The 27,931-nt window shown below is 44.1% G+C and overlaps 1 protein-coding gene across 2 annotated transcripts in view; it reads left to right on the top strand.

Moving 5' to 3' along the window:
- The window catches only part of Tnfaip8 (TNF alpha induced protein 8), a 145,333-nt gene that overhangs the window by 72,312 nt on the left and 45,090 nt on the right, over positions 1-27,931 (top strand). Inside the window, exon 1 of one of the 2 annotated variants that reach the window (XM_045133204.1) lies at positions 17,413-17,551. The exons of the other annotated variant lie outside the window; for it this stretch is intronic. Within the exon in view, the coding sequence (XP_044989139.1) occupies positions 17,524-17,551 (28 nt within the window). The 5' untranslated portion in view covers positions 17,413-17,523. Of the gene's footprint in view, positions 1-17,412; positions 17,552-27,931 lie in introns of those variants that run through there. 2 annotated transcript variants of the gene reach the window in all.

The raw sequence follows: 27,931 nt of genomic DNA, 5'->3' as shown, positions 1-27,931 counted from the left end.
TATAGGATCAGATTCAGGTATATTAGGGGAAGGCCTGATTGGCTGATAAATTGGGTAGTGCAGTAGAATGTGGGCAGCAGTGGGGGAGGGTTATGGATCAGTCTCAATCAGACATTTTGCCAAGAGTTTCTGGTGCCAGGGCAGTGAGCTGGCGCCTCCTGGTCCTCCTTGAACCTCAATCCCTAACTGAGACTGCCTAATCAAAGCTAGTTTTTCTCCTATCCTCCTTCAGCAAGACCCAACTAGGGAATTCAGAGGGACAAAAAGGAGACAGAACACAGCAGAAAGGTTAGCCCAGTGGTAGCTGACCCCGCAGTGTAGCTGCACGGTGGGTCATGATGCATCCAAAGATTTGTTTTTTTGTTTTGTTTTGTTTTTTTGAGGTAGGTAGTCCAGGCTGACCTGGAATTCACTATGTAGTCTCAGTGTAGCCTCGAACTCACGGCGATCCTCTTACCTCTGCCTCCCGAGTGCTGGGATTAAAGGCGTGCGCCACCACTCCTGGCCAAAGATTTGTTTTGAAGTAACTTCCAGGCCCTGGAAACAAGTGAGAAGTTCCTGAATGATCACTTGCTCTTTGGACCACTCCTCCACGAATGTGTAGGCACCCAGTTACGGATTTGGCTGTAGTCTTTCACACTTGGCTACCACTATGGTGTTCTTCGGGAGAGATGAGTCTGCTAGCCCGCACTCTGGGGGTGGTGCAGGACTGAGACAGACCACAGCTAGGGCAGGTATGAAGTGTTGTATTCTAGCCTGGTGGACACTGGAATTTTCAACACATGTTCTTAGGAGAAACTAGCTTAAAATCTGAGATAATGCTAATAAAAATGGTGGCTTAAATGGAGGAAAAAGTATGCATAGGAATTATTTTGACTGTGGGACTTAAGATAGAGTACCATAAGGGAATGATAACCACAAGGGTTTTGGCCATCAGTTAGGAGCCAAAATACACAGTAATTTGACCACAGAAATTTTAAAGAAAGGAATGTTGCCAGGCATGGTGGCACACGCCTTTAATCCCAGCACTCTGGGAGGCAGAGATAGGAGGATTGCTGTGAATTTGAAGCCACCTGGGACTATATGGTAAATTGCAGGTCAGCCTGAGCTAGAGTGAAACCCTACCTCAAAAAAAAAAACAAAAAAAGGAAAGAAAGAAAGGTTAATTAGGAAAACACTAAGTATAGAAGAAATTAATATTTTGTGTAAAGAAAATCAAGGTGCTGAGTCAGGGATGGGAGTGGGGTATACCTTTGCTTTTGGAACAGATGTCTGTCGATAGATCGACCCTCAGCAGTCACTCAGTTACAGGTTCTAGGCAGCTGGACATGTGCAGGCTGCAGCAGAGTTCCCAGCTGCCATGACTCAGGAGACCCTTAACATCTCAGTAATTTTGGGCATGACATTTGTAGGACAAAGGAAATATCTAACAGTGCTATTGATTACATGGTTAGGTCTGAACAGTAAATGTGTACTAATACATTACAATTCTATAATGATACCCATAAACTGAAAGATTAAAGAAATTTTTGCTGGCTGTCATGGCACACTCCTTTAATCCCAGCACTTGGAAGGCAGAGCTCTGTAGGAGGATCGCCATGAGTTCAAGGCCACCCTGAGACTCCATAGTGAGTTCCAGGTCAGCCTGGACTAGAGTGAAACCCTACCTCAAAAAACAAAACAGAAAAGAAAATTTTATTTCCTTCATTATTGACTATTGGCATATGTATAACTATCAGGTACAACATATGTCAGATGAAATCCTATCTCAAAAAGGGGTGACTAGAGAGATAGCTTAGTGGTTAAGGTACTTCCCTACAAAGCCTAAGGACCTAGGTTCAGTTCTCTAGCACCCATGTAAAGCCAGATGCACAAGATGTTACATGCACCTGGAGTTTATTTACTGTGGCCCTGGTGCACCCATTCTCTGTCTATGCACCTCTCTTTCTCTCTCCTTCAATTAAATAAATACACTTTTTGGGGTGGGGGGGTTCAAGGTAGGGTCTTACTCTGGTCCAGGCTGACCTGGAATTCACTATGGAGTCTCAGGGTGGCCTCAAACTCACGGCAATTCTCCTACCTCTGCCTCCCGAGTGCTGGGATTAAAGGCGTGTGCCACCATGCCCGGCTCAATAAATACAATATTTTTACAATAATAAATAAACTATTAACAGGAAATGTTAGCTCTGATGTGAACTGGCTAGTAGGAAGTAAAGAGAGAGCTGGAGGATGAAGAGAGCAGAAGAGGCAAGGAGCTGCCCTGGCCCCTGGGTCTGACAGACACAGTTCAAGGGCCAGCCTCCTTGTCCATACCTTGAGAGGGCTGACCTTGGCTCTCTGGGTGACACAGGACTCCCTGGGGTGCTGTGCTGGAAGTCCACCCTCTGAGCCACCAAAGCTGTTCATGGGGAGGCTTCAGCTGGGAGCCCGTGCCATGTCACTCACAGGGGAAGTCCTCGGGAACCGCCGGAGGCTGCTGGTCCAGCCCGTCACCATGTGCAGAGGGAGCTGGTTGCTGGGAGCCGACAGAGCGCCAGCATTGGGATCAGGAAGGAAACTTCTTCCTGCCAAATGTCTGCAGTGCCCTCCACTGAATAAACAGAATTGTATCTGCTGGCAAAAACAAAACTATATCCCTTCGTGATTTTCTCGTAGCAGTAATGAAGGGTGAATTTGGAATGGGAAGTGATAGATTTATCACTTGTCACCTCACACCTCCTCAGACCCTGAAATCAGCCCTCATCCTGCTTCCTGGTCTCCTGTTCCACAGCCCTGCTCACAGAGTCCTTGTGCTTTACCACAGCTTGCACACCTTTAGAAAGAAAGGGCCGTCCTGAGGAAGAGAGCACATCGCTGTCAAGCTGTGACATCGTGAGCAAATAGCTTGTGTGTCTGAGAAATGTTGGGCTGTGTACTCTTTCCCAAAAGTTTAGCATGCCGTCGTGACCTCCTGGGAGTTTACTGTAGACCTGGGATATGTGGACACCCAATTTGGAGATCTCAAAGCCAAAATCATGAGTTGTTATCAGCAACTTTTGGTCAACCATTATAACTTAGGAGATCCTAAGGTGCCAATTTGGTTAAGAGTACAAAATAGATAATGTAAAGTAGAAATTGTAGGGAGTAGTACAGTTTTTGAAGACCTCCTAGGAAGTTGCTGTATTGAAGGTTGATATCCCATTATCCCATTAGTAAAAGACCTACTGAGTAAATCTCTCTCCAGCACTGAGGCGATTGTTGCTTCTCTGCAGGTGATGTACTCCACGTCTTGTCAGGTGATGTCGAGGATTTCTTGTCCGAAGTGTTTTGTTATGAAAAGATACGGAGCTCAAAATAGCTAGAGCTAGCCAGATGTGGTGTGGTTCAAGCTTTTAATCCCAGCACTTGGGAGACAGAGGTAGGAGAATTGCCATGAGTTCAAGGCCACCTTGAGACTACATAGTGGATTCCAGGTCAGCCTGGGCTAGAGTACAACCCTACCTTGAATAACCAAAAAAAAAAAAAAAAAAAAAACCAGAGAAGAGGATTTTGAATTCCTCAGCACAAATAAATGATGTGTTTGAAGTGATGAAAGTGATTAATGACCAAAACAACCTGAGTTATCATTACACAATGTATAACAAAACATTGCACTGTGCCCCATAAGATGTTTAATCATTATCCTTCAATTTTTAAAAGAGATGCATAACCTTAAACATAATGTTCACCATCAGTGGGTGAGGTGCTCGCAGCATGAGAGGGAGGGCAGAGGTTTAGAGAGAGAAAGTACAGAGTCCCAGCTTCGTACCATCTGTATCCTGCAGCAGAAAATTAAGTAGGATGTATTTTATTAAAACTGAGAAAATTAAATGACATAAGTGAGTAGTTTGCTGAATTCAGTGTGAAAATGTCTGTTTAAATAGCTTTTACAGGGCTGAGGAGATGGCTCAGCAGTTAAAGGTGCTTGTTTGCCAAGCCTGCTGGCCCAGGTAAGATTCCCCAGTACATACATAAAGCCAGATGCACAAAGTGATGTATGCATCTGGAGTTCAGTTGCAGTGGCTAGAGACCTTGGTATGTGTTGTTACACCCCACAAAGTAATAAGTAAATATATTAAATATTTTTTTTTAAGAAATGGCTTTTACAAACCAGGCGTGGTGACATAAGAAGTAGGAGGAGCACTGTGAGTTCGAGGCCAGCCTGGGACTGCATAATGATCTCCAGGTCAGCCTGGGCTAGAGTAAGATCCTGTCTTGGGGGGAAAAAAAAAGGAAGGGCTAGAGGGATGGCCTAGTGATTAAGGCATTTGCCTGCAAAGCCAAAGGACCCTGGTTCGATTCCCCAGGACCCACATTAGCCAGATGCATAAGGGGGCACACATGTCTGGAGTTCGTTTGTAGTGGCTGGAGGCCCTGGCATGCCCATTTTGTCTCTGTCTGTCTCTCTCTTTCTCCCCCTCTTTCTCTGTCAAATAAATAAATAAATAAATATAAATTTTTTAAAAAGGAAGGAGAAGGAGGGAGGGGAAAGAATGGAATAAATAGCTTTTACATTAAGAAAGTAAAATTTTAGATCTCTCTGTTTCTACTGCAAAGTTTATAGACTTCATATGGCAGGCACCCTGTGCAGAACAGGAATATTTTAGAAAACAAATTTTCTGTTTTATACAGCACCATTTCTATAGCCCTTCTGATCAGTTGAATAAACCTCAGTTTGAAATCTTCTGATCCATCCCTTTCAGTGCTGCTTGGGGCAGGGGGGGCAGGCGGGCGGGGGGAAGCCTCCCCTTTCTCGCAGAGCCCCTGTTTGTATAGGTTCTGCTTCGGTTCATCTTCTCACCGCCTGCTGAGTGTCTGTTGGTGTTCACATAGCCACGCACCTAGCAAGCCCGACCCTGCCAGCCACTTCTCTTGAACTGTGACTGCCTGACACATTGTTCCTAGACTCTGCTCATGTCAAGAACCCAAAATAAAAATCAAATCGTGACTACTGGACCAAGAGTTTGGAGTTTAAAATCCCACATGTGGAACACTATTTCTGTTTTCTGTGTGGATTTCAGAAACCTGGATCCTGGCTGCTCGTACGCAGTCGCATGGGGCTCATCGCTCAACCTATCTTGACATTGCTTTCTGCCTCTTAGTGAGGAGGAAAGAGCTTACCGCCGGCCGCCCCAAGCAGAGCCTCTGGCTTCCGAACGCACCGCAGTAATCAGTTGCAGATGTGTGGCCAGTGCTGCAAAGTTGCACAACTGCCTCGCAGCACATGCAGCTGCAGTCTCCAGCCAGTGTGAGGGGTCTCTACTCAGTTGTTGAAAGAGAAAATTTGGTTAAATTCTGTGTGTATCTCGTCACAGCATTATTTTTCAGTATAAGGAAGAGCGGCAGTGGTTAGAGTGGAACTCGTGTGTGTGAGTTTGTGGTATGTGCACGTGTTGGTGGCCATGCTGCGCCCCACGCACTTGCACGTAGCGGCCAGAGCTGAACAGCGGGTGTCTTGCTCCATGGCTTTTCTGCCTGTTCTGACTTTGAGGCAGAATCTCTTACTGATCTCACAGCCTGACACTTTTTTCTCAAGCTCCAGTGATCCTTATATCTCTGCTTCCCGGGGTCACTGGGGTTACACGCATGCAGGGCCACACCCAGCTGTTTGTATGGAGCCTGGTCAGACTCAGTGTCTAGACCTCCTCAGGCCCTTACGTTGGTGCAGGAAGTGCTCTTAACCACTGAACCATCTCTCCAGCCCACATTTGCTATTCCTAAGACTTCAATTTCAGTTCACTGTAAAAAGGAATTTTTTAATGTATTTTTATTGATTTATTTATTGGAGACAGAGGGGGGCCAGAGAGAGAAAGAGAGTGAGAATGGGCATGCCAGAGCCTCTAGCCACTGCAAATGAATTCCAGACACGTGCGCCACCATATGGATCTGGCTTACATGGGAACTGGAGAATCGAACCTGGGTCCTTTTGCTTTGCAGGCAAGCATTTTAACCACTAAGCCATCTCTCCAGCCCTAAAAGGGAACTTTCTAATGGCTAGGAAAAGCAATGAAACATCCTCCTAAGGGGGGTGTATGTGCTGAGAAAGGTGATTAAGGAGATGGAGGACAGATGTCTGCCGCACTGACATGTCTAGGAGGTGGCCTCACCTGTCAAGTAGAGGATTGGCGTGGTGAACACTAAGGTTTCTTCCAGACCCAACTTTCTAACTGGCATTATTGGTTGTTTTTGCACAGGGAGGGCAGGGATAGATTGGTCAGCTGTGACTCCAGACCTGCCTGGTCCAGTCTCAGCTGCTGCTCTCACGCTCTGTGTTTGTGGTCTCCTCTCAGGAGATCCCCACGTTAACCTGGACATAGGAAGGAAATCCAGCCCTTTTGTGCTTACTTTCTGAAGCTTTGCCACACCTATCTATCTGCATTGGCGTTTAGGGCCTGAGAGCTGCCTGAGCAACCTTAAACAGTCTGGACTCATTCACAGCAGCAGTGAGAGGCACATGACCGTTTTCAGGGCCCTGCCAAGTTCTTGATCATTCATCGCTATAGTTACCCTGTAATCAGTGCCATCACCCCCATTTTGCAAGTGTGCAAGCCAGAGCACAGAGGTATTTAATGAGCTGCATGTTCTTAGAGGAAAAGGAAGAAGGGATAACTAGAGAAACCCGGGGCCAGTGAGGCTCCGACAGTGAAAGTCGGCTTGCAGCGCTGGCGGAGATGAGCCCCAGCCTCCCAAGTTGAGTCTGGGGTTTGATCCTCTACTTCCAGTAGCCCCATATTCAAGGAGGCTTAGATAAAAATATTTTTAAGTATTTATTTATTTACTTGAGAGAGAGGGTGGTAGACAGACAGACAGGGAATGGGTGCACGGGGACTTTAGCTATTGCAATAAACGAACTCCAGACCATGTGCCACCTTATGCATCTTTTCTGACAAGCGCCTTAACTGCTAAGCCATCTCTATTTTTTTTCTCAATTTTTATTAACATTTTCCATAATTATAAAAAGTATCCCATGGTAATACCCTCTCCCTCCCTACTTTCCCCTCATCTGTATTTTTATTGGGGCTGGAGAGATGGCTCAGCAGTTAAGGCACTTGCCTGCAAATCCTTACCATCCAGGTTCAATTCCCCAGCACCCATGTAAAGCCAAATGCATAAAGTAGTGCATATATCTAAAGTTTGCAGCAGTTAGAGGCCCTGGTGTGCCTGTTTTCTCTCTCTCTCTTTCCCTCTCCCTCTGTTTATCAATAATCTTAGAAATTATTTTTTTTATTTGCAAGCTGAGAGACATGTTGGGTATTCCAGGACCTCCTCCCATTCCAAATGATCTCCAGATGCATAAACTACTTTGTGCATTTGGTTTTACATGGGTCCTGGAGAATCAAACTGGAGCTGTTACATTTTGCAAATGAGCTACTTTAATCACTGAGTCATCTCTCCAGCTCCTGACTGAAGTTTTGTCTGAAAAAAAAAAATTATAGTCTGGGGCTGGAGAGAGACAACAGTTAAGGTGCTTATCTGCAAAACCCAACAAACCATGTTTAGTTTTTCAGTACTCACATTAAGTCAAATGCACAAGGTGGCACATGCGTCTCATGCATCTGGAGTTCATGTGCAGCGGTGAAGGACCCCTTCTCTTTGTCTCTCTTCCAATCTGCATCTCCCTGACGACAGGGATATAGATCTTTTTTAAAAATGCTTATATGCCATCCATATTTCTTCTTTTAAGAACTCTCTATTTAGTCCCATAGCCCATTTTTTATTGGCTTGTTTGATTTCTAAGTTTTGGAGTTCTTTGTATATCCTAGATATTAACTCTCTATCAGATGTGTAGCTGGCAAAGATTTTTTCCCATTCCATAGGTTGCCTCTTTGCTTTATTCACAGTGTCCTTTGCAGTGCAAAATCTTTGTAATTTCATGAGGTCCCAGTAGTTAATCTTAGCAATTGGGGTTGTATTCAGACAATCTTTGCCAAGACCAGTATGCTGAAGGGTTTCCCCTACTTTTTCCTCTAGCAGTTTCCGAGTGTCAGGACTGATGTTAAGGTCTTTAATTCATTTAGACTTAATTCTTGTGCATGGAGAGAGAGAAGAATCTATTTTCATCCTTCTATGGATATATGTCCAGTTTTCCCAGCACCATTTGCTGAAGAGGCTGTCTTCTCCATTGAGTATTTCTGGCATTTTTGTCGAATATCAGGTGGCTATAGCTACTTGGGCTTACATCTGGGTCTTCTGTTTTGTTCCATTGATCTACATGTCTGCTTTTTTGCCAGTACCATGCTGATTTTGTTACTATGGCTCCGTAGTATAGGTCAAAATCAGGTATGGTGATACCACCAGCCTCATTTTTGTTGCTCAGTATTGTTTTAGATATTTGAGATTTTTTTGTGTGATTCCAAATGTATTTTTGGATTGTTTTTTCTATTTTCATTAAGAATGCCATTGGAATTTTGATGGGGAATGCATTAAGTGTGTAGGTTGCTTTTGGTAAGATTGCCATTTTCACAATATTGATTCTTCTGATCCAAGAACAAGGGATGTTTTTCCATTTCCTAGTGTCTTCTGCAATTTCTTGCTTGAGTGTTTTAAAGTTTTCATTGTAGAGATCCTTCACTTCCTTGGTTAGGTTTATTCCAAGGTACTTTATTATTTTTTTTATGCAATTGTGAATGGGAGTGATTTCTCTGATTTCATCCTCTGTGTGTTTGTTGTTAGCATATAGGAAAGCTACTCATTTCTGTATGTTTATTTTGTATCCTGCTACATGATATAGGTGTTTATCAGCTCTAACAGTTTGCTGGTAGAGTCTTTAGGGTCTTTTATGTATAGAATCATGTCATCTGCAAATAATGATAACTTGATCTCTTCTTTTCCAATTTGTATCCCTTTTATGTGTGTCTCTTGCCTCGTTGCTATGGCTGAGACTTCCAGTACTATATTAAATAAAAGTGGGGACAGTGGACACCCTTGTTTTGTTCCTGATTTTAGTGGAAAAGCTTCCAGTTTTTCCCCCATTTAGTAATATTTTGGCTGTAGTCTTATCATAAATAGCCTTTATTATATTGAGATATGTTCCTTCTATTCCCAGTCTCTGTAGGACTTTTGTCATGAAGGGATGTTGGATTTTATCAAATGCTTTCACTGCATCTAATGAGATGATTATTTAAATTTTTTTGCCCTTCAGTCCATTTATATAATGTATTACATTTATTGATTTGCTTTATGTTGAACCATCCCTGCATCTCTGGGATAAAGCCTACTTGGTCAGGGTGAATGATCTTTCTGATATATTCTTGTATTCTGTTTGCCAATATTTTGTTGGGAATTTTTGCATCTATGTTCATGAGGGAGATTGGTCTGTAATTTTCTTTTTTTGTTCTATCTTTGCCTGGTTTTGGTATCAGGGTAATGCTGGCTTCGTAGAAGGAGTTTGATAGGATTCCTTCTTTTTCTATTTTATGAAAAAGCTTAAAAAGCAATAGCATTAGTTCTTCCCTGAAGGTCTGGTAAAATTTGCCAGTGAATTCATGTGGGCCTGGACTTTTTTTAGTTGGGAGATTTTTGATAGCTGTTTAGCTCACCATACTTGTTATAGGTCTATTTAAGTGATTAAATCTCATCTAGATTTAATTTAGGTAGGTCATATAAATCAAGAAAATCATCCATGTCTTTCAGATTTTCATACTTAGTGGCGTATATGTTTTTATGTTATATATGCTTTTATATGTTTTATGTCCCTATGATTTGTTTGAATTTCTCTGGTATCTGTTGTGATGCTGCCTTTTTCATCTCTAATTTTATTAATTTGTGTCTCTTCTCTCTTTCTTTTTGTCAGATTTGCTAAGGGTTTATCCATCTTGTTTATCCTTTCAAAGAACCAACTCTTTGTTTCATTGATCTTTTGGATTTTTTTAATTTTGGTTTCTATTTCCTTAATTTCTGCCCTAATCTTTATTATTTCTTCCTGTTTACTGATTTTCAGTTTGCCTTGTTCTTCTTTTTCCAAGGCTTTAAGGTGAAGCATTAGGTCATTTACTTAAGACCATTCGAATTTCTTAATACAGGCACTTAAAGCTATAAATTTACCTCTTAGGACTGCTTTCATTGTGTCCCAAAGGTTTTGGTATGTTGTGTTCTCATTATCATTTGACACTATGAATTTTTTGATATCCTTCTTGATTTTTTTCATTGGCCCATTCATCATTTAGTAGTGTATTGTCTGGTTTCCATGATTTTATGTATGCTCTGTAGCTTTTCTTGTTATTGGTTGGTAGTTTGATCCCATTTTGTCAGATAGAATGCAAGGAGTTATTTCAGTTTTCCTATATTTGTTAAGATTTGCTTTGTGTCCTAATATATGGTCTATTTTAGAGAATGTTCCATGTGCTGCTGAAAAGAATGTATATTCTGCAGCATTTGAATGAAATACCCTGTATATATCTGTTAGGTCCATTTCTTCTATGACCTCATTTAATCTGAATGCCTCTCTGTTTATTTTTTCCCAGGATGACCTGTCAATTGATGAGAGTGGGGTGTTGAAGTCACCCACTACCACTGTGTTTGGTGTTATCTGTGACCTTAATTCTAAAGGCGTTTGTTTGATGAAGTTGGGGGCCCCCATGTTAGACGCATATATGTTTAGGATTGTAATGTTCTCCTGTTGGAGTGTGCCTTCAATCAATATAAAGTGACCTTCCTTATCTTTCCTAATTAATGTTGGACTGAAGTCTACCTTGTCAAATAGGATAGCAACCCCTGCTTGTTTTCTAGGCCCATTTGCTTGAAACACCATTTTCCAACCTTTCACCCTAAGAAAGTGCTCATCCTTTGTAGAAAGGTGAGTCTCTTGGAGGCAACAAATTGAAGAATCCTGCTTTTTAACTCAGTCTGAAAACCTATGTCTTTCGTTAGGGGCATTGAGGCTATTAATATTAAGAGTTATTATGAAAGGCGTGTATTTATTTTTGCTATTTTCTGTTGTTCTTCCAGTTTTACCTTTGCTCTCTTGTGTTAAGTAGTATTTGAATATGGCTTGTTTTTTCCCGGTTCCTTATATGTGTGTTTTTCTTTCTCTTCAGCATGGAGGATCCTGTCAAGTATTTTCTATAGAGCTGGTTTTGTCTTCAAATACTCCTTTAGCCTGCTTTTGTGGTAGAATGTCCTTATTTCTCCATCTATCTGAGTGGATAGCTTTGCAGGATAAAGTAACCTTGGTTGACAGTTGTCATCTTTCAGAACTTGGAATACATCACTCCAAGCCCTTCTGGCTTTTAAAGTTTGTGTTGAGTAATCTGCTGTGATCCTGATGGGCTTGCCTTTGTAGGTAATGTGATTTTCTGTCTAACTGCTTTCAACATATTTTCTTTGGTTTGTATGTTTGGTAGTTTAATTATAATATGGTGAGGAGAGGTTCTTTCCAGGTTTTGTCTGGTTGGCATTCTAAAGGATTCCTGTATCTGCATTGGCATCTCTTCCCCAATTCGGGAGAAGTTTTCTTCTATGATTTTGTTGAAAATGCCTACTATGCCTTTGGAGTGAAATTCTTCTCCTTCTACTATACCCTGAATTCTTGTGTTTCATCTTTTCATAGTATCCAAGTATCTTGAAATTCCCACTCATACTTTTCTATTAGTTTGTCTTTTTCTTTGTTGGAGTGTATTAGATCTGCCACCTGGTCTTCTAGTTTAGATATTTGGTCCTCTTCTTCATCCATCCTACTGGTGAGATTTTCTACAGAGTTATTTCATTAACTGTGTTCTTCATTGCTAGTAATTATGACTGGTTTTTCTTTATTATTTCTATTTCCTTATTTATATCTTGTTTATTTCATTAAATTGGTTTCCTGTGTCTTCTTTGATTCCTTTGATTTCCTCTTTCATTCCTTTAATTTCCTCTTCTTTGAGCATATTCATAATCATTCTTTTGAAATCTTCCTCAGGCATTTCTCTTACTCATTCTCACTAGAGGTGATTTCTGATGCATTAACACTTTTTGGTGGGTTTATATTGTCTTGATTTTTGGTGTTTCTTTGTTATAATGTATATATTTTTGCATCTTGTATTGATTTAATGTTTAGGTTTTCTAGTTAGCTGCAGTGTTACTAGATGTATCAATCAATCTGATGTGTAATTGCTTATACACCTCACTTTTTAGTAGAAGAGTGTATTTTGCTGGTTTTTTTTTGTTTGTTTGTTTGTTTTTTGGGTTTTTCTCCCCTAGGCTGCTTTGGCATGGTTCCTATGCCACCATCTTAACCAGAAGTCCATCTGTCTCTCTACTCTCTCTCTCTCTGCTTGCAAATCAAAATTTAAAAATTGTGGTCTGATGTAGCTGGATAAATAGAAGCTATTAATTTATATTTAGCTAAAGCATTAGCTATCAAGAATGGAATGGTAGTGTGAGGCTGTGTTCTAAGCAGTGATTTGAGTGGCCTATGCTAGGACCACAGCCAACATTACATGCTTTGGTAACCTTCCAGTGCAGTACTCTTTGAGGTATTCCTCTGCAAAATGAAACTTTGACTTTTATGTTATGAATTTAATAGCATGAAAAAGTTTGAACGTTGGAGACAAGAGGACTAGCCAGCATTCATTATGATCAGATGAACATTACTACTTAGTTTTGTGGCCTTGAGCAAGTCATGTATTCTCCTTGATTTAATTGCATATCTTTAAAATGGCTACAATGACCAAAGAGGTGAACTTGGAACTTGGGAGTTTAAGGACAATCTGTAGTAGCAGCGTCTTTATTTCAGCATCCAGGCCTATGCTGGGGTGTTCTCACATTTCCCTGAGATCCTTACCTTGAGACTAGATACCTGCATGAGCTGGTCTATGACCCTGTTCAGCAGTGAAGAGGTTTCAGAAAATAGGCATTTGTCCATCATCAACCCTTATGATTAAGTAACAAAATCTCAATGGTAAATTGAGGAATAATAGAAAGAAAATGAGAGGATATGAGACAGGAAAGGAGCCTTTCAAAGGAGACTCACTGAAGTCTCTGTCAGATGAGTCAAGAGTTTTGACATAACTAATAAAATATGCCATAAAAAATGTTGCTCAGAGACAATATTCTCTTTTTTTCAATATTTTTAATACTATTTTTTTATTTATAAAGGAGGGAGGGGGAGAGAGAGAGAGAATGGGCACACCTGGGCTTCGAGCCACTGCAGACAAACTCCAGACACATGTGCCACCTGTGCATATGGCTTACATGGGTTCTGGCAAGTCGAACCAGGGTCCTTAGGCTTTCCAGGCAAGTGCTTTAACTGCTAAGCCATCTCTCCAGCCCCTGCATTCCCTTTTTATGGAGGTATTTCAAATAAGAATGTTAAAATAGTAATGAGTCTTGCTTCCTGTCTATGTGTCTGTGACCACTGAGTTTAGCTGTGCTTTCCGACCTGCACTTCTCTTCAGTATACTACAGTAGCCACCCCATGGCCTCATTTACCTCCCCTACGGTGTTCAGAAATAGCAGAAGCCACCAACGTCAGTTGCGTTGTTACCGTAAAATAATCTTAAGTGCCACTCTTTTTTCTTTTTTTCCCGAGGTAGGGTTAGCTCAGGCTGACCTGGAATTCTCTTAAGTAGTCTCAGGGTAGCCTCAAATTCACGGTGATCCTCCTACCTCTGCCTCCTGAGTGCTGGGATTAAAAGTGTGTGCCACCATGCCCGGTTTAAGTGCCACTCTTGAGAAGCCTATACCCATGGCTTAGATATGTACTGTCCTTTTGCCTAAGCGCCTCACTTCTAACCTAGCACTTGTTCTTAAGTCATGTTAAAAACCTTTTCTTAATAAAGTTCAACTCTGTGGGCTGGAGAGATGGCTTAGTGGTTAAGTGCTTGCCTGTGAAGCCTAAGGACTCCGGTTCAAGGCTCGATTCCCCAAGACCCATGTTAGCCAGATGCACAAAGGGGCGCACACGTCTGGAGATTGTTTGCAGCGGTTGGAGGCCCTGGCACTCCCATTCTCTCTCTCTCCTCCCCTTTCTCTCTGTGTCTGTCGCTCTCAAATAAATAAATAAATAATGAACAACAAAAAAAAATTTTTTTAAATCAATAAATAAATTTCAACTCTGAAGAGGCAGGTGTGGTGGCCCACACCTTTGATCCCAGCATTCGGGAGGCAGAGGTAGGAGGATCACCATGAGTTCAAAGCCACCCTGAGACTACATAAAGAATTCCAGGTCAGCCTGGACTAGAGTGAAACCCTACCTCAAAAAAAAAATTCAGAAATTTCAACTCGGCTTCAAAAAGATCATTAATGCAAAAACTTACCATGAAGTGTTATAGAAAAGGACCATGGCTTACAAACACCTCACACATTTTCCAACCTGATCTTGTATAACACACACAAGATCAGTGTGTGTGCATTATGCACACACATTGTTTTAATCATCTTCTGGAAGTTTTTTTGGTTTTTTTGTTGTTGTTGTTTTTGAGGTAGGGTCACACTCTGGCCCAGGCTGACCTGGAATTCACTATGTAGTATCAGGGTGGCCTTGAAATCATGGCAATCTTCCTACCTCAGGCTTCCAAATGATGGGATTAAAGATTAAAGGCGTGTACCACCATACCCAGTTCTGGTGAAAGCTTTTTTTTTTTTTTTTTTTTTTGGTTTTTCATGGTAGGGCTTCCCTCTGGTCCAGGCTGACCTGGAATTCACACTGTAGTCTCAGGGTGGCCTCAAACTCATAGCCATCCTCCTACCTCTGCCTCCCGAGTGCTGGGATTGAAGATGTGCAACACCATGGCCGGCTCTGCTGAAAGCTTTCTTAACAGATATTTTAGGTGAGAAATAAAAATGAACAATAAAATCTCAGGAAACAATTGTGTGCCAGATGTGTAGCTGCCTGCTTGAGTGTGCTCTCCTGGGTGCCAGCGCTTCTTTCTTTCCATCCCTCAGTCACTCACCCATCCAGAGGTTCAGTTAGCACAACTTTTCTGGACATGTCATCTGAGCCGAGACTCCTAACATGACTACAAGTCTCCAGAATCAGTTTTCTCTCCCTCTGTTGCCTTCCTTGGTTCGGGCAGTTGTGCCCCACCTCATGATCAATTCCCTGCCCTACCCCAGTGCTCAGCAATGCATAAACCCAAGTGTCTCATAGCAGGGAGGGGAGGGCGGCAGCTGCAGATCTTCAGCTCCGACCAAATGGAACCAGAGGCACAGATCTCACGTCATGAGGAGGAAAATCTGCTTTGCATGTAGATATTAAAGACCACCTCTTACACACTTGAAGGTAAGAGAAGGCCAGGAACACCCCAGGAACACCCCTCTTTTGTCACCACTTTTCAGGGTAGGCACATGGAGCAGTCAGTGTAGTTTGCCCAGGGCAGATGGCTTTGGGTTGATACAGGTGACTGAGGAGTGCTTATCATGTACAGTCTTAAAACAAGCTGAGCATGCATTGCCCTTGATCTAGATCAGAGCATTCCTCCCCAAGGTGAATGCTGGGTTGCATTTAAATTAAAAAAAGAAGTTTCTCTGGAGGTCTCCTGAGGTTCGTGGTGAATGTTCAGAGATCAGGGAGCTGCTAACAGGACAGTAAATTGAATCACAGGCGGCTGTGGCACCCGAACTGTTCATTCAGCAGTTGTTCTCCCTGGCTAACCCGAGCTGAGCTGAGGCCTTTCCATGACCCCATTTAAGAAGCGTGTAGGGTGTTGAGGGCTCGTCCTCTAATATACCCTATGTGGTCTGCGCACTCCGACCTGCGAGAGGACGTTCAATAAATACCACGTATAGCAGCACATTCTGAAGGAAGCTGGTGGGAGTGATTCTGCTGGGGCGGGTGGCTGGGGAGTCTGGGCCGTCTGGCTTTGTATCACCACTTACCTCACCTTGAAAACCCTTCGACGCTGCCTCTGTGTACAAGACAACCTTGGTAAGGTGCCTTAGTGCCCCTGGCGGACATCCGTGGGCATCTGTCCTGGGGTGGGGGGAGGTAGAGCCAGCTGGTATAGGGGAGGGAGGGGCATAATGATTCCTTGGGAGGACAGGCAAGGCCACATGTAGCTGACAAGGGAGCATTTTGGGGGGTTCAGAATGCTCCTTACCTCAGGTTGTTCCCCCAATCCTGCCATTACTGAGTACCTACTATGCACTTAGGAACCTCAGATGTGGGGCCCAAGGACCATGAAGTTTACTGTAATTTTCAGAAGGGTGCAGCCTACTACCCTTTTCAGGGTGTGATAGTTTCCATGAGGCTCTGTGACACTGATATTTTCCAGATGTTTCTCCTCTCCTCCCCTCTCCAGCTGGCTATTATGCCTTTGTCTCTGTCTTGCCCTTTCAGTGAAATTCAGATAAAATTTTGGATAAGGTCTCAGGTACTTTAGAGTCACTTAGCAATAGGAAGTACTTTAACATCTAGGCTTTATATTAATATTTATACTATCCTCCCTTGCCTGTGAATAGAATAAATACCCTTTTCTGGTCAAACACAATACTGAAGTAAAATGCAAGTAAAATTTTACTTAATAGGGTACAGTAGTTAGTAATCATCTATGTAGAACTTTCAGTTTTTAAATCATTTTACTTATATTACCTGTTGTAATACCAGACAAGTCTGTCAAGTATATAACCCTGTCTAAAACATCATTTTACAAATGAGTAAATGGAGTCTGTGAAAAGTAATGTAATGTGTTTAAGCCCATGCCAATAATAAATAGCAGAACTAAGTTTAACTTCAGACTCTTTAAATCTGGGTATTTCATACATTCCTTCAATTAAACTTTCCATAGAGTCTGTACTGTTTTTCCCCTACCCCATATAAAACGGGATATGAGAAAAATCGAAAGCTAAAAAATAAATTTATTAGAGTATCAACTTTTCTCAGAATTTCCACTTCCTTTCCAGTGATGTTTTCTTTCAAATGGGTTACTGTAGGGCCCTCTGGTAAATGCAGCGCTCAGTAAAACACTTCCCATAAGCAAGTCGATGCACTGGGGGTGGCTGTTGTGCCCATTTCTTGGAAAAGAAAGTCAAGCCTCCAGAGCTGAGGGATCCTGGAGCCACTGGCAGAAACCAGTGATCATAGGTGACCCTGGCCCTGAGGTGCAGGCACCCCGCCCACCTCCGTTCTGTCCTATTGCCCAGCTGGGGGAGGGTGAAGGGCAGTAGTCATGGGCCTGAGCCTCTTCTCACCAGGGCCCTGAGGATGGTCCTGCAAGCACACCGTGCAGAAATGCCAATGCAAAGCCCAGCCGCCTGACCACATCATCGCTTGACCAGCCCCTAAGGCAGACTGCGTGTGCCCGAGGGTCACTGGGGGGCGCCTCTCACCTCCGCTGGCCTGACCCCTGCCCAGCCCCACCTGCGCCCGCCAGGTCTCCTGGCTGCCCGGGGCGGGGCGGGGCGGGGCGGGGCTCGGGGGTGGACCCCGCGGGAGACTCGGCACTCCGCGGAACTTTCCCTTGCAGGGAGGGAGGGAGGGAGCAGCCCCGGGCGGGCTGGACTGGCCAGCGGGGACTCGGGCTGCGCTCTGTCCATCCGTCCGTCCGTCCGTCTGTCTTGCGGGGCCTGTGGGCGGACACCCCTGACAGCATGCAGGATGCCGAGGAGCCCCAGGAAGGTAAGCCGCGGAGCGGGCTCTGCCCTTCGCCGACGGCGGCTGGAGCTGATGGGCCAGCCCGGTACCCAGCCCGGCTCCGCCTGCCCGCGCTGTCTCCACATTCCTCTAGAAATGACGAAGAAGGCAAATCGCCCTGGAAAGGCCCGCCCGCCCCGGGACAGCCCTGAGTCGGGGTCCCTTGAAAGGGGTTTTCGAAAATGGGGAACGACGTGCATTTCCGGCTAAGAGGGGAAGCCGAGCGGGAGAGCAGTGGAAGGTCTTCGTTTGGGAAACGGGCTGCCGCTTTTGTTTCTTGCGGTGCGCGTGTGTGCGCGCGCGTGTGTGCTTTCCAGCTTTGGGGCAGTGAGTTTTGTTGGGGACTCAGAGACATAGAGGGGGGCTGCTCCGCTGGAAACTGAGGTGGGCTGTTTCTAACTTGGCCGAAGCAAGAATTTCATTTACTCCTAACAGAACGAGTGACAGGGCTGGAAAAGCTCCAACCCAAACACGGTTATGCGCCGGTGTTAGTTGGGGAGTGTGTGTGTGTGTGTGTGTGTGTGTACACGCTTTGTTCCCTGAAGGTTCGGTACACAAGAGCCCTCTTGTCAGTGGGGGTGAGAGTAAGAGGTAGCTGGGGAAAGTTAGAAAGTAAGAGGGGCGGCTGAAATCTCCCTTTCTTCTCGAGTAGCCTCTTGGGAAACTGTTAAGTTTGGAGTCAATCAGGGCAGCCTGGCACGCAGAGCAGAAGGAGGCCTTCAAACCCGTCCCCTTCGGTCCTTCTGTGATTCCTCCCCGAAAGTGGGTTCTGTGTTTCCTAATGTGGCCTCTGTGGGTGGATGTTTGCCCTTCTAATTGATGCGAGGGAAGGAGTTCATTAAAAACCTTGTTTAGTAGACATATGGGGCTGGCCCACATAAACAGTGACAGCCAGGAGCTTGTTGTGGGCTTGGCACGAATGTTTCCATACTGTGGCCTCTGTCCTCACACGGCTCTGTGGTCATGGAAGGCCCTTCATGTTTTGTTACAACAGCGATTTATGCAAAGGTAAATAGGAGCTGGGCTGAGGAATTCATTTTTGAACTTTGAATTATATAACACTTACAAGAGCATTTTCCCCCAGCTAAATTAACATTTTTCCCCCAGGCATGTATTCTCTCACTTAGGAAAGAAGCGGGGAGGAAGTGGAAGGCTGTATTTGTTACACATCCTCTAGTGAAGTCCACAAGTCTCATCCCACTTTCTGCCTGCAGGTTTGCAAGCAGCCATTCACTTCTTCCCTGCCTGTCCTCCGCCCGCAGCTGGGCGCCTTGTGCCCGCAGCTCTGCCCTCCGCATTCTCAGGGAAGCCCAGGCTGCTGCTCCCAGGACTTGGGAGGCAGAGGTAGGAGAATCACCATGAGTTCGAGGCCACCCTGAGACTACATAGTGAATTCCAGGTCAGCCTGAGCTACAGTGAGACCCTACCTTGAAAAACAAAAATAAATAAATAAATAAAATAAGATAATCTGTGGTGCTAGAATTTTAAAATTGATAGCAGTTTAGGGCAAGACTTTTTAATAAGTCTAGAAGGAAATTGATCAGTTCTTTTGTGGACCAGATAGAACCATTGTAGCTTCTGCCAGGTAATAAAAGATGTGTGCCTAAGTGTGTGGGTGGGGAGGGGGAAGGCAGTTTCTGCCAGGCTAGCTCTTGAATGGGATCTAGAACCCTCCTCTGGGCTACCACCACTCAGATGTTGATTTCACATCTCTGTCCTCACTAATCTTCATCTTCCCTTTATCCTTCCCTCTTCTTACAGCTTCTTGTGTCCCTTTTCCCCTGATAGCAGACTTGTGGGTCCCGATCACCAGGAACCCATCACAATGTCTGCATTGCCAGGAAATCACCTTGGCACGCTTCCTGAGTTGTAGTGGGAGACACACCTTTAAGTCATCCTCTGAGCCACAGTGAAAGGCTAGTGTACTTTCTCTGAGGTTGAATCTGAAAAAAAAAAAAAATACAAAAATCAAGTCAGCTTCAGAAGTCCTGTGGGGGGGGGGGCAGCTTATTTGTGCATGCACATTCATGAAGCTGCAAATGACTGGGGACATTGTTAAGCCATCACACAGCGTAGAATGTACTTGACTCTATGCCAAGGGTGCTGAACTTCCATCCTCAGCCTATAGCCACCTCCTGAAGGAATGAATTATTTTGCCTCCTTGCAAATGAATGACTGTGCTTAAGTACTTAAGGAGAAAAATAGAATAGGCAGTGCTGTGTTAAAGCAGGAGCTTAAGTATCTACACGCAAAGTGAATAGGAATCTTCCCACTTTATAATGAGAATGCCATTGAAAGGAGGATGTCAACAGTTTCCTGTGCATGGGGGCTTCCTGAAGAGATCATTGATATCCACATATTTGGCAGTTAGTTGCTTCCTGTTGAGTACATTACTTAATTATGAAGTAGTAAAAATGAATGCTAGTTGAGATCACTTAGGAAGCTGTTAGACCCAAGCACCAAGGAATCCAAGACACACACACACACTCTCTCTTTCTCTCTCTCTTTTTCTCTCGTGTGTGTGTGTGTGTGTGTGTGTGTGTGTGTGTGTGTTTACACCTGTCATGGTGTGCATATGGAAATCACAACTTAGGGGGTTGGTCCTTGACTTCTACTTCATTTGAGGTTTGGCCTCTCATTGTTCACTATAGGGTGTCAGTCCTTTCTGTTTCATTTAAAGCAGGGCCTCCCATTGTTCACCACTGCATTTGCTAGGCAGTCTGGCCCATAAGCTTCTGGGCAGTTCTCCTATCTTCCTGGCCCTTCTTGCCACACCTGTTACTGGGATCACAGATGAGCACTACTGCATCTGAGTTTATGTGGGTTCTGGGGACCAAAACAGAAGTGCTTCTACTTGTGTAGCAAGCACTTCACCCATTGGGCCATCTCCCCAGCCCACCAAGATTCCTTTGCCTTGAGAATCAGATTTGGTAGCAGAAGTGAGAAAGCTATTGTTGAGAGGGGCCACTGTGCAAGGACCTGCAGGAGAAGTAAGGGCTGGCTCGTGGTGAAGTCTGCTCTCTGTGCCATTGCCCACACCAGTCATTTCCCGTTACACAATTCCCTCAACGTCCTGCTCCCAGACTGACAGCCCCATCTTTGGCTACACCCCTCCTCCCGGTCTTCACTGCACAGCGACACCCCTCCATCCTGGGCTCCTCTTGTGTCTTTCCTTTCTGCATTTAGATGCACCCACCTCCGCCCCATTCTAGGACACTGGTTCTCAGTGATCTTTCTGCCCAGTGTCCTCTCTTCACATGCCCCTTTCTCTTGGACAACTCTTTTGGAAAGGCTTTTTCTGAACCCCCACCCTAATCTAGGATCCTCAGTTGCCTTCTGTCAGAGGTCTCTCCCTGTCCTTGGTGGCGCTTACCACGCAGGTAGCATTTCTTCACTTCAGTCCCCAGACTCTTGAGGGAAGACCACATTTTTCTTATTCTCCACTACATAACTTCCAGGATCGGATCTACACACAAAACATGCTCATTAAATATTGTAGGGAAAATTAATAACTTCTGCTTATAAAGCTAATGTACTTGGGTACATTGTCCAGTTTTAGGCATTGCTTATCTTGCCTTTAAAATGAATCTTTTTAAAAATGCTTGTTTTTGAGATAACTTTGTAGTTTAGGCTGGCCTTGAACTCATAATCTTCCTGCCTCAGCCTCCTGCATGCTGGGATTGTAGGTCTGCACCACCACACCTGGCTATTTATTTATTTATTTATTTGATATATAGAGAGAATTGGCATGCCAGGGCCTCAGCCAATGCAGTAGAAATCCAGATGATTGCTCCATCTAGTGGACATGTCCAGCCTTGCCCTTTACCTCACCTTTGTACGTCTGGCTAAGTGGGATCTGGAGAGTAGAACCTGGGTCCTCAGGCTTCACAGGCAAGCACCTTAACCACTAAGCCATCTCTCCAGCCCCGTGCCTGGCTTTTAAATGCTTGTCCCTGGCTCTTAACACTCTTTGTAGCCCTCCTCTCACTAGATTCTTTTTTTGTTGTTTGTTTGTTTTTGGTTTTTTGTTTTTCATTTTTATTTATTTATTTGAGAGCGACAGACAGAGAGAGAATGGGTGCACCAGGGCCTCCAGCCACTGCAAATGAACTCCAGATACGTACACCCCCTTGTGCATCTGGCTAACATGGGTCCTGGGGAGTCGAGCCTTGAACCAATGTTCTTAGGCTTCACAGGCAAGCGCTTAACCGCTAAGCCATCTCTCCAGCCCATCTTACTGAATTCTGATGGCAGTCTTATTTGTTTTTTTTTTTTTTTTATTTGTTTGGGGGAGTCAGCTGCTCTGCAAATATCATAATTGCCAAAATCACCACTAAGTCTATATTAATTTTTTTGTCATAATGACCTTTAAAAATGCATTTGGGGTCTGGAGAGATGGTTTAGCAGTTAAGGTGCTTGCCTACAAAGCCAAAGGATCCAGGTTCAATTCCCCAGGACCCACATAAGCCAAATGCACATTGTGGTGCAAGCATCTGGCGTTCTTTTGCAGTGACTGGAGGCCCTGGCATGCCCATTCTCATTTTTTCTCCCTCTCATAAAAATAATATATATATTAAATAATGCATTTTATGCTAGGAAATTGTGTCTTCCTTGGTTCCTCAGACCCTGTACAGCCAGCTTCCTGGTAGACAAGGGTCACACAGGCACCTTACAGTCGGTTGGTCTAAATCAAATCTATGTTTCCCTGCTAGCACAGATCTGATCTTCCTTCTCTTTTGCAACTGTATCTCCCCTCAGTTTGGCTTCCAAAGTAGAAGCTTGAAAGTGTCCTTAACTCTGTCCTGTCCCCTTACCTTCTGCATCCAGCAGGCCACTGAAACCTGGCAGGTCACATTCCTAATTATCTGTGGCATACATCTCTTTCCATTATGTGCCCCATCCCTGCCATGGTTTGGACATTTATATCTTTTTGTTTGTTTTTCAAGGTAGAGTCCCCTGTAGCCCAGGCTGACCTGGAACTCACAGCAATCAGAGTACTAGGATTAAAGGTGTGTGCCACCACACCCTGCTTCATTTGTAGCTTGATTATTACAATAATCACCTCTGTTACCCAAATCTGGAAGGAAAAAAAGGAACCTTATTGATTTCTGTTTTTGTAAGCAAAATAATTTGTTCAGAAGAGTAATTCATACGTTCCCTATATAAGTCAGCTTTCTATCACTATAACAAAATTCCTGAGATAACTTACTTGAGAAAATGACTTTGTTATCATTTGTTTTAAATTTTTTTATAATATTTTATTTACTTATTTGAGAGAGAGAGAATAGGTGTACCAGTGCAAACAAACTTGAGACACACATGCCACCTTGTGCATCTGGCTTATACGGGTACTAGGGAATCAAACGTGGGTCCTTATGCTTCACAGGCAAGTGCCGCTTTAACCACTAAGCCAGTTCTCCATCCCATCTTGTTGTTGTTGTTGTTTTCAAGGTAGGGTCTTACTCTAGTCCAAGCTGACCTGGAATTCACTATGTAGTCTCAAGGTAGCCCCAAACTCACATCTATCCTCCTCCCTCTGCCTCCCGCGTGCTGGGATTAAAGGCATGCACCACCACATCTGGCTCCATCAGTTGTTTGTTGAGACAGTTGCACTCTGCAGTCGAGGCTACCCTTAAGTTCACTATATGTCCCAGGGTGGCCTCAAATTTAGGACCCTCCTGCCTCAGCCTCCTGGGTGCTGGGATGGCAGGTGTGTGTCACTGCTTCTGGCTAAAGAGTTCCTTTTGACTCACAGTCTTGGAGTTTTGGTCCATGGCTGACGGAGCCTGTTGCTCTGGGCCTATGGTGAGGGCAGCGTGTCTTGGAGAAGTGAGGCAGAGCAGCACTGCTGACTTCATGGGCAGGAGACAAAAGAAAGCCCACAAGCCCAGGACCAGGTACATGGCCTCCACTAGGTTCCACTACCAAGGCTGGCCCACCTCCCAGTTGCACCCCTCTGGTCCTTTAATACACAGGTCTTTAGTGGGCATTTAAGATCCAAACCATAGCACCAGGTCAAAGGTTCTGAAAATAGAGCAGAAAATGAAGTTTGGGCCCAAGGACCATCTACTAGGGACATCACACTGCCTCACTGCCACTGCGGTAGGTGATGTGGCCAAGTGTTGTTTATCCTCAGCATTCAGGCCTCGAGCATCAGCTGTGTGATTGCTCATGGCCAGGTCAGGTGCCTTCTACAACCATTTGCAAAGTAAGCACTTCTGCCTCAGGTGAATAGTAACTCTGAGCAGACCCGTTTTGGAGCAGATGTTCTTCCAGGAGGAACAATTTGTGCCTGTGTTATGGAATCGGCGTCATTTGTCTACATTTTATCAAAGACTTAAGTTTTGGGCTGGAGAGATGGCTTAGCAGTTAAGGCGCTTGCCTGCAAAGCCTAAGGACCCAGGTTTGATTCCCCAGGACCCACGTAAGCCAGATGCACAAGGTGGTGCATGCTTCTGTAGTTCATTTGCAGTGGATGGAAGCCCTGGCATACCCATTCTATCTGCCTCTTTCTCTCTCTCTCTTACCCCCAATAAATAAACAGAATATATATTTACAAACTTTAGTTTTAGTGGGGATTTTTTTGAGGTAGGGTCTTGTTCTAGCCCAGGCTGACCTAGAATTCAGTATACAGTCTCAGGCTAGTCTTGAACTCACATTGATCCTCCTACCTCTGCCTCCGAGTCCTGGGATTAAAGGTGAGTGCTACCACACCCAGCTCAAGAACGTTATGATGGCAAGGTTTGGATTTTTCTTCTCGGAATCCCCAGTGCCAGACCAAAGGCGTTTCATGTAAGAGGGCCTAATAAAGCCTATTATTAAATTAATTTTAAATGACTATATGTTGTTTGGTAAGATGTTGTCAAGCATTGCTTAGAAGCTGGCTAGCCTCTTTGTAGAAGTAGAAATAGTGCCTTCCAAATCAAGAGGGCAAGCCTATTTTGAGTTTCTTAAATTTTCCACTCAAGTGCTTTTAATAGCAGAAATAAAACAAGCATGTGTCTTTGATCTCTGGGGTCAGCGTGCTGAAGTAGCTTGCCAACATCACAAATTTCCTTCAAAACTGAAGAAGCAGTACTGAAACTACAATATGTTGCGTTCCTCCCCGTGCTGGACACAGGGCTGTGTATCTTCACACGTACTTTAACTCAGTCAGTGCTTATATCCCTGTGTCCACTCCACTGGAGGACTAAGACACTGATGACAGAGGTTACCAACCCAGGAAGAAGAGAATCAGCATTGGAACTGATGCCAATGAACTATAGAGCATGGTCTTTTAGCCCTGATGCTACCTCACCCTTTGTAATGTTCAAAACCTACCTCACTCTTCCCCATGTAATCTTTGGGATTCAGGAAGTTTGTGGGTCCTATGGCTGCACGTATCCCAGAGAAGCTGGGAGTGGATAGACCAGTGTCTTGTAGAAAGATCCCAGCACTGCCTGTTGCCAGCAGGGAGATGTTCAGGCATTCTTAAATGTTCCCTTCAAACCCCAGTAGCATTGATCTAGGATCTAGCAGGGCTGAAACGCTGGTGTCTGGAGCCTGCTCAAGCATAAGGAAATACTCACAATCTTTTCCTCCAGCTATTTTAATGTTATTGTTAACTCTAGTCAGTGCTGGGCTACAGAACCCTAGGATCCTAGAACATAGACATGGTTGAAAGAATGTAAGAGCCAAAGGAAGGGTAGGACTCCTTAAAATGTGCTCCTCCAGACACACAATGGTCTGGATGTCTATGACTTCAGAGTGCCTGGCACTACCTACACAAGACTATCATAATAGGAAGAAAAGATGATGACATCAAAATAAGAGAGAGACTGATTGAGAGGGGGAGGGGATATGATGGAGAGTGGGGTTGTGAAGAGGAAAGTGCAGGGAGGTAGCTATCGTGGTTTATTGTCTGTAATTATGGATGTTGTCAATAATAAAAAAAAAAAAATTTAGGGCTGGAGGCATGGCTTAGTGGTTAAGGCATTTGCCTGCAAAGCCAAAGGACCCAGGTTCAATTTCCCAGGAACCTCATTAGCCAGATGCACAAGGGGGCGCGTGCATCTGGAGTTCATTTGCAGTGGCTGGAAGCCCTGGTGCACCCATTCATTCTTTCTCTCTCTCGTTCCCTCCCTCCCTCTTTCTCTGTCTCTGCCTGGCTAATTCTTTTTAAAAAATTTTATTGTGGTTGTTTTTTTGAGGTAAGGCTTCACTCGAGCTCATGCTGACCTGGAATTCACTATGTAGTCTCAGGGTGGCCTCAAATTCACAGTGATCCTCCTACCTCTGCCTCCCAAGTACTGGGATTAAAGGCGTGCACCACCATGCCCACCAAAAAAAAAAAAAAAAAAAAAAAAAAAAAAAAAAATTAAAGAAAAAGTATGTTTCCATACGGCTTATTCATAACATCTTAAATTTTGATTTCCCCCACACACACCCTTCCCCCTTCAATCTCGTCCCCTGACCTCTCTTAGGCCATTGCACCCTCGGTGATCTGTTCATCTACTTAATATATATAATACTCTCTCCTTCAGTACTCCTTTCTCCTCCCTTCTCCCTCCCTTATAGCTCCTTTCTAGCTTACTGGCCTCTGCTACCATTTTTTACTCCAGCTTACACACAAATCTGAACATTTGTAGCTAGGATCCACATATGAGAGAGAACATGGGGCATTTGGCTTTCTGGGCCTGGGTTACCTCATCATCCTTTCGAAATCCATCCATTTCCCTTGCAAATTTCATGATTTTATTTTTTATTGTTGACTAGAACTTTATTGTATAAATGTACCACATCTGGGCTGGAGTGATGGCTTAGTGGTTGAGCACTTGCCTGTGAAGCCTAAAGACCCCGGTTTGAGGCTCAGTTCCCCAGGACCCACATAGGCCAGATGCACAGGGGGCTGCACGCATCTGGAGTTCATTTGCAGTGGCTGGTGGCCCTGGCGCGCCCATTCTGTCTTCTCTCTGTGTCTGTCACTCTCAAATAAATCAATAAAAATTTTAAAAAATTTAAATGTACCACATCTATATTATCCATTCATCAGTTGAGGGACATCTAGACTGGTTCCATTTACTAGCTATTTTGAACAGTGTACCAATAAACATGGATGAGCAAGTGTCTCTAAGGTAGTGAGAAGAGTCCTTAGTGTATATGCCCAGGAGGGGTGTAGCTGAGTCATATGGTAAGTCTATTTTTAGTTGTTCTAGGAACCTCTACACTGATTTTCACAATAGCTGTAGCAGTTTATATTCCCACCAACAGTGTAGAAGGGTTCTTTTTCTGCATCCTCCCCAGAATTTATTGTCATTTGTTTCTTTTTTTAATTTTTTAAAAATATTTTATTTTTATTTATTTATTTGAGAGAGAGAAAGATACAGAAATAGGCAGGTAGACAGAAAGAATGGGCGCGCCAGGGCTTCTAGCCACTGAAAACGAACTCCAGATGTGTGCGCCCCCTTGTGCATCTGGCTAACATGGGTCCTGGGGAATTGATCCTCAAACCGGGGTCCTTAGCCTTCACAGGCAAGCACTTAGCCGCTAGCCATTCTGACAAGAGTTACATGGAATCTCAAAGAAGTCTTAATTTGCATTTCCCTGATGGCTAAGGGTGTAGAATTTATTTTAGATGTTTATATGCTATCTGGGTTTCTTCTTTTTTTTGTTTGTTTGTTTTTTCGAAGTAAGGTATCACTGTAACTCAGGCTGACCTGGAATTCACAGTCTCAGAATGGCCTTGAGCTCATGGCGATCCTCCTACCTCTGCCTCTCTAGTGCTGGGACTAAAGGCGTGCGCCACTATGCCTGGCTTTGTATTTCCACTTTTGAGAACTCTCTATTTAGTTCTGCAGCCCATTCTTTAATTGGTTTGTTTGATTTCTTATGACTTAGTTTTTGAGTTCTTTGTATATCCTGGATATTAGTCCTCTGTCAGGTGTGACTATATTGATGTATATTTCTACCAGTAGTGTATAAGAATTCCCTTTTTCCAACAACTGTGCGAGCCGTGATATGTTGTTTGTTTTTGGTTTTTCAAGGCAGGGTCTCTCTCTAGCCCAGGCTGACCTGGAATTCACTCTGTAGTGTCAGAGTGGCCTCAAATGTACAGCAGTCCTCCTACCTCTGCCTCTAGAGTGCTGGGATCAAAGGCGTGCGCCACCACACCCTGCTGTTTTGGTTTTTGTCACTTTGATGACCAGGGTGATGGTATCCCACTGTGGGTTAGAATTTCATTCTCAGCCGGGCATGGTGGCGCACGCCTTTAATCCCAGCACTCGGGAGGCAGAGGTGGGAGGATCACTGTGAGTTCAAGGCCACCCTGGAGCTACAGAGTGAGTTCCAGGTCAGCCTGGACCAGAGTGAGATCCTAAAAAAAAAAAA

This window comes from Jaculus jaculus, chromosome 14 (assembly GCF_020740685.1).
Source record: "Jaculus jaculus isolate mJacJac1 chromosome 14, mJacJac1.mat.Y.cur, whole genome shotgun sequence".
NCBI classification, from domain to species: domain Eukaryota; kingdom Metazoa; phylum Chordata; class Mammalia; order Rodentia; family Dipodidae; genus Jaculus; species Jaculus jaculus.
This window is presented reverse-complemented; position numbering and strand designations above follow the sequence as displayed.